This window comes from Artibeus jamaicensis, unplaced genomic scaffold (assembly GCF_021234435.1).
Source record: "Artibeus jamaicensis isolate MK-2021 breed Jamaican fruit bat unplaced genomic scaffold, CSHL_Jam_final scaffold_612, whole genome shotgun sequence".
In the NCBI taxonomy this organism is placed as follows: domain Eukaryota; kingdom Metazoa; phylum Chordata; class Mammalia; order Chiroptera; family Phyllostomidae; genus Artibeus; species Artibeus jamaicensis.
Window position 1 is genome coordinate 1,532,680 of NW_026522049.1, and position 6,703 is coordinate 1,539,382.

General features: G+C 56.9%; 1 protein-coding gene across 1 annotated transcript in view; it reads left to right on the plus strand.

Moving 5' to 3' along the window:
- Positions 1-6,703, plus strand: part of IL16 (interleukin 16) — a 55,621-nt gene that overhangs the window by 32,952 nt on the left and 15,966 nt on the right. Inside the window, exons 8-10 of the mRNA XM_053658965.1 lie at positions 139-355; positions 1,118-1,235; positions 6,387-6,519. Coding sequence (XP_053514940.1) covers positions 139-355; positions 1,118-1,235; positions 6,387-6,519 — 468 coding nt within the window. The remainder of the gene's footprint in view (positions 1-138; positions 356-1,117; positions 1,236-6,386; positions 6,520-6,703) is intronic.

The following is a 6,703-nucleotide window of genomic DNA, read 5'->3' on the forward strand; positions in this document are numbered from 1 at the left end:
TGCATCCTACATGTAATGTGTGCTCTCTGGTATACACATGTGAGACACACGCTCACACATGGCTGTTTGGAGGCCTGTTTTTTTGCACCTTGCCCTCAGTCAGCCCTGAGCTCCGAGGCGCCTTCTCTTCCCTTTCAGCAAGCCAAAAAGGGGCTGCTCACCCTCACGGTGCGGACCCGCCTGACGGCCCCCCACCCCCCGAGCAGCCACCTGTCGCCCCCGCTGTGCCGCTCCCTGAGCTCCAGCTCCTGTGCCACCAAGGACGGCAGCGCCTTCCTGCTGGGAGGCTCAGAGGCTGCTGCCAGCGCCCGCAAGCCCAGTTACAGAGTCCTGGTGGAGGTGTCCCTGACCAAAGGTAGTGCGTGCCTCCTCCCGGAGGCCCCCTCCCCCCACCTTCCCTCACTGGGTGTCTCTGGGGACGGGGCGGTGTGGTCCAGGAGCACACCCGCACTTGGCAGCGCAGGTGCTGTGCGTCCACAGGTCCCAGGAGACACTGGCCGACCCAGGCAGAAAGCAAACCGCACACAAACGCTCCCTCCTCCCTCCCTTCGTCTTTCTGTGCTTCAGTTAACATCCCTTAAAAGTGTGAGCCCCGATCTGTGGCTCCTCGACTGGTCTCCTGGGCTCCCTTCTTCACCGCTCCTCTTTCTCCCTTCACGGCAGCCAGTGAAATAGGGAAAAGCAGAAACCGGGCCACGCCTCTTCCTTGGGGCGGGCAGGCCTGCTTGCGCACGCACTCTCATCCCGTGTCCCTGGGGCCCGCAGTGGCCGCCAGAGGGTCCGCTTCTCCCTGGCCGGCCCCTGGTTTGTCCCTGTCCTTTGTAATGTAGCCTAAACGTTGTCCCCTGTGAGGCCTGAGTGGCCCCGCTGTCCTTTCCACCACATCACCCACACGACACTAACCGTCCCTGCCTCCCCCCATTCCCACCCTTCCCCACTTGTCCTCTTTCGATGTCCCTGCCGCTCAGCGCTGAGATGGCCCCCAGAGCAGCGCCCAGCCACAGCGGTGGTCCCTCAGTGCGGGTGGCATCCCTGCCGTGGTCAGGAGGGGACAGTGACCGAGGTGACCGTGTGCGGGCCCCAGGGAGCCTGAGCAGCCCCTCCCGTCTGTCCGCAGAGGCCGGCGTGGGCCTGGGCATCGGCCTGTGCAGTGTGCCCTACTTCCAGTGCATCTCCGGCATCTTCGTGCACACGCTCTCGCCGGGGTCGGTGGCGCATCTGGACGGACGGCTGCGGTAGGTCCCTTTCTCTGGTTCTGGGAAGACCCCTGATGCACAACAGCGGGGGTTCCTAGGCCGTCGGGAGGCTGCTGTGGAGACGAGAGACTCTGTGGCCCAGCAGCGTGGAAGCCACCGGGGAGTGTGTTGGAAACCCGGGGTCCTGTCCCCTCCCAGACCTGCTGCGCCCGAGTCTGGGTTCACCAGGGTCCCTGAGGTCGGCGTGGCCAGGGAGGGCGGAGCGGCCTCATCTGGGAGGACGGCAGGATAAGGAGGACATGCGGTGTGGCTGCAATTCGGTTCAGGTCCAACCTGCCCGGGGGGAAGGAGCGCCCTCGGCCGGCCTCAGCGAGGCTCACCCCTGCGCCCTCTGCAGGGAAAGGCCCCTGAGGGGTCCGTGGTCCCGACTGACCTGCGGCTTAAAGAAAGTATTTTCAGGCATTCCTTTTCTTAAAATTGTTACTGAATTTATTAGCGTGACACGGGTTCATGAAATCGTAGACGTTTCAGGTGTAAATTCTGATGTATCATCTGTATGTTGTACTGTGTGTTCAGCAGCCCAAGTCAGGTCTCCCTCCATCAACACGTACCCACCTTTCCCTCCCCTCCCTCCCCTCCCCCACCCCTTTCTGTGTCTATGAGGTATTTTTGTTTTTGCTTAATCCTTTTCCCTTTTTCACCCAGTCCCCCAACCTCCCTCCCTTCTGACACCTCTCAGTCTCTCCTCTGTATCTGACTCTGTTTCTGGTTTGTGAGTTTATTTTGTCCCCCAGGTGCCATGTACGAGATCAGGTGGCATTTGAAAGGTTTTCTTAGGCTCCGCCGAGGAAGAAATGCCAATCAGCCACAAAATTAGGTGGTACGGAGCTTTATTGGGGTTTGTGCACCCAGGTGAGGTTCCCAAGTCACGCCCAAGCAGGGAACGTGGCGGGGTTTATTCTAGTTGCTCTCTCCGTGGGAGCTGGGGATTGGTCCCCTTTGAACAAAGCGGCAGTACATCATTGGTGGTTCTCCTCGGGCTCAGGTTGCTGTGCGGATATCCGTTTCGGCCCAGCCAGCACTTCCGGCTCTCTGGTTTGACGTCAGCCGTCTTTTCCGGGTTGTCGTTCAGCCGCCATTTTGTCCTGCCCGCCCGTCCTGACAGTGTTTGTCTTTCTCTGGCTCATTTCACGCAGCTGCGCCATCTCCAGGTCCAGCCACGCTGTCCCAAAGGGCAACATTCTCTTCTTCCTCGTGGCCCAGCAGTGGTGCGCTGTGTAAACGGGTAGTAGCGTGAGTGTGTAAGCGTCTCCACCCTTTCGCCTCCCGGGGGCAGGCCGGCTGCTTCCGCGTCTTGACGACTGTAGGCGACGCTGCAGTGAACGTGAGGCGCTCACGTCCGTTCAGAGGGTGTTCGGGTCCCTTCGGATAGACTCCCAGCAGTGGAACCACCGGGTCAGAAGGCAGTTCCGTGTTTCATTTCTTGAGTGTTTTCCGTAGAACTTTCCGCAGCGGCTGCCCCAGCTCACAATCGCACCAACAGTGCACGGGGCTCCGGTTCTGTCCGTTCTCGCCAACACTCGCCATGTGTCAGTTTCTTGCTGGTGGCCGTTCTGACGGGTGCGAGGTCACTTCTCACCGTGGGTTTAGTTCACGTGTCTCTGACGAGTGACGCCGAGCACCTTGTCATGCCTCCGGGCCACCTGCGTGTCCTTTGTGTTTGGACCAGTGTCTGTTCTGGTCCTTTGCCCACGTTGCAGTTGGTCACTTGTTGTTTAGGTGTTGTGTAAGGTGTTGCTACGCCGTGGATGCCAACCCCGTATCAGCTGTGTGTCGACGGGCCACCCGACTTGTGTTTGGACGCGTAGCTGGTAGGGAAAGTGGAGATAGGAAGTGTCCTTTCAGTCAGTGGTGTGGACGCGGTCACGGCACCTTTTCCGGTCTAGCAGCTGATGCGTGCCCGCCTCGGTGTCCGCACATGGACCGTCTCGTCTCAGGCTGTCTCTCTCTGTTTTCGTGTGCATCCTCTCTCACTGGGTTTGTGTTTCGCTCAGCCAGCCGAGTGTTGCCCTGGTTTTGAAGGTGGTCTGGTCACGGCAGTCTGCAAAGACCTGCCCTGGTCAGGCTGGGTTTGGACTGAGCTGCCGAGAGAGGGGTGGGTTTGCTTGTCTCCGTGTGCTCCGGGGGCCTGACCGCAGAGAAGGACTGATGGTGTCAGTCCTGCTCCTGCACCTGCGTGGGGGGCTTTGCTGTCCCCGGCGTGTGGTGCTGTGTGGGCACGGCCTTCAGGATGGGCGCCTGCCTGCCTGCCTTCTGGTCAGCACAGCCGGAACGGGTGCGCAGGCCACCTGGGCAGGAGGAGGCGCAGGCTGCCGCAGGTCACCCGAGTCCCAGTGTCGTCCCTGCTGATGGGCAGTGAGGCCGGATGAGCACACGGGAGTCTGCTGCCCGGGTTTTGTTTAAACACAGGTGCGCTGGGGCAAAGCCCAGGTGCCTGCTGACCGGCTGTCTCTGGTGGCCGTGTTCCTCCGGCAGCGGCTGAGTTGTTGAGACAGACAGTGTGGCCCACGGCACCTTGTGCAGGTGCACGTTGGCCTCTCCAGAAAAACGTCTGGTTCCTGAGCAAGGCAGTTATTTTTTCTTTTTCTTTGTCTTTAAATATAGTTTATTGAGTATGCTATCACAGTTGTCCCATTTCCCCCCTTCACTCCCCTCCACCGTGCACACCGTCCCCACCCACATTCCCCCCTTTATTTCATGTCCATGTGTCATAAGTTCTTTAGCTTCTACATTTCCCATACTATTCTTGCCCTCCCCTGTCTATTTTCTACCTGCCGTCTATGCTACTTATTCTCTGTACCTTTTCCCTCATTCTCCTCCTCCCACTCCCCTGTTGCTAACCCTCCACCTGATCTCCATTTGTGTGGTTCGGTTCCTGTTCTAATTGTTTGCTTAGTTTGCTTTTGTTTTTGTTTTGGGTGTACTTATTAATAATTGTGAGTTTGCTTTCCTTTCACTGTTCAGCTTTTTTATCTTCTTTTTCTTAGATAAGTCCCTTGAACATTTCATATAATAAGGGCTTGGTAATGACGAACTCCTTTAACCTGACCTTATCTGAGAAGCACTTTATCTGCCCTTCCATTCTAAACGAAAACTTTGCTGGGTAGAGCAATCTTGGTTGTAGGTCTCTGGTTTACATGACTTGGAGTACTTCTTTCCAGCCCCTTCTTGCCTGTAAGGTGTCTTTTGAGAAATCAGCTGACAGTCTGATGGGAACTCCTTTGTAGGTGACTGTCCCCTTATCTCTTGCTGCTTCTAGGATTCTCTCCTTCATTTGAATCTTGGCTAATGTAATTATGATGTGCCTTGGTGTGTTCCTTCTTGGGTCCAACTTCTTTGGGACTCTGAGCTTCCTGGACTTCCTGGAAGTCTATTGCCTTTGCCAGATTGGGGAAATTCTCCTTTATTATTTGTTTAAATAAGTTTTCCACTTACTGGTTTTCTTTTTCCCTTTCTAGTTCCTCTATAATTCAGATGTTGGAGCGTTTAAAGATGTCCCGGAGGTTCCTAAGCCTCTCCTCATTTTTTCAAATTCTTATTTCTTCATTCTTTTCTATTTGGTTGTTTCTTTCTTCCTTCTGGTCCACTCCATTGATTTGAGTCCTGTTTTTCTTCCCATCACTATTGGTTCCCTGTGCATTTTCCTTCATTTCACTTAGCGTAGCCTTCATTTTTTCATCTAATTTGCAACCAAATTCAACCAATTCTGTGAGCATCCTGATCACCAGTGCTTTGAAATGTGTGTCTGATAGGTCGGCTATCTCTTGGTTGCTTAGTCGTATTTGTTCTGGAGCTTTGCTGTGTTCGTCCATTTGGGCCATTTTATTAGTCTTGGCGCACCTGTTACGTATGATGGGTGGAGCCTTAGGTGTTCACCAGGGCGGGGCCATGCAGGTCACTGGGTTATGACGCAGTATGTGGGCTCGGGTCGGAGAGGGAACAATGGCACTTGCTCCACTCTCTCTCGAATTTCAGTCCCTTCCACCGCTTTCCACAAGCAAACTGGGCGCTTCTCATGCTGATACCCAGGTGGGCAGGTTTGTGTACGTTCCAGGACCCTGCGGTCTCTCCAATGGACTCTCCTGTGAGGCTGGGAGTCTCTTGGCATCTCAACCCCCACAGGTGTTTTCAGTCAGTGTTTTGAGGCTTATTTCCTGGTGCTGGAACCCTGGGTTGCGTGGTCTGTCTCCCTCCCCAGTTTTGCCTGGTTTATCTGTGTATGAATGTGGGACCATCTCGTCCACCAAGCCGCCTTGCTCACTGTGCCTGGCTTCCCAACTGCTGCCTCACTGGGTCTGCCCACCGCCCTCTCGTGTGCCCAGGGTTTTTGTCAGCTGCTGCCGGGCACTGGGTGCCACCGCTTTTTTTGCCACGACCCCTCTCTGCCTGGCCGCCCCCTCCTACCGGCCTGGATGAATGTGTCTATTTTAACTCCTTGGTTGTCGGACTCTCATACAGTTCTATTATGTCAGTTCTGGTTGTTACTTTGTTTCTAAATTGTTGTCGTCCTTATTTTGGTTGTGCGAGGAGGCACCGTGTGTCTACCTACGCCTCCATCTTGGCTGGAAGTCCTAAGCAAGGCATTTATTGTTGGGGAGGGGATGTTGGCCTTCGTGCCTTAGTTTCCCCGTCTGTGCACCTGGGGCTGGACTGTGCAAACCCCCCTTGTCCAGGTGTGGCTATTTTGTGCTTCCTGTTTTCCTCGTTCGGCTCTCACTGCACAGCCGGAACGAGGCCGTCCCCTTCCTTCCCAGTGTCGTCCTGCGAGCACCTCAGTTCCTTCCCCGCCCGCTTATTTCCTCTTCACCTCTCAGCACAGCCAACCCTCCTTCCCCCTGACACGGGCTCCCACGGGGACACGGAGGCCCACGGACCGGCTGTGACCCCCTGAGTGTGTGAGAGGGCCGGGGGGGCAGACCCAGAGGAGCTTTTGCTCCTCCGTCTTCTTACTCTGCTCGCTGGGCCGGGGGTGAGCTGTGTGCGGCCTCGGGCCGCCCTGCTCTGCGTTTGTCAGGTGACCACGGACGTCTGCTCAATCATGGCTTTGAAGTCCCGCGAGAAGGCCCGGCAGGAGCGCCGCCCCGCCCCGCCCCGAGCGTTGCCCACGGCCTGCTGTCCGTGCTTTCGCAGGTGCGGCGACGAGATCGTGGAGATCAACGAGTCCCCCGTGCACTGCATGTCCCTCAACGACGCCCACGCGGTCCTGAGCCGCTGCAGCCCCGGGCCCGTGCCCATCACCGTCAGCCGGCACCCAGACCCACAGGTAACGGCGCTCGGGGCCTCCGGTCTTCACCACGCTCGCTCTGCTTGAGTGACGACTTCGGGAGGAGACACGGCTGGGTTTCCACCTCCGTTTGTTTGAGTCCCAAGTGTGTGCGGTGACCAAGGTCTGCAGCAGCACAGGCTCCCTGACCGGCTCCTGGCCGCCTCGGGCGGTGGCACCAGGG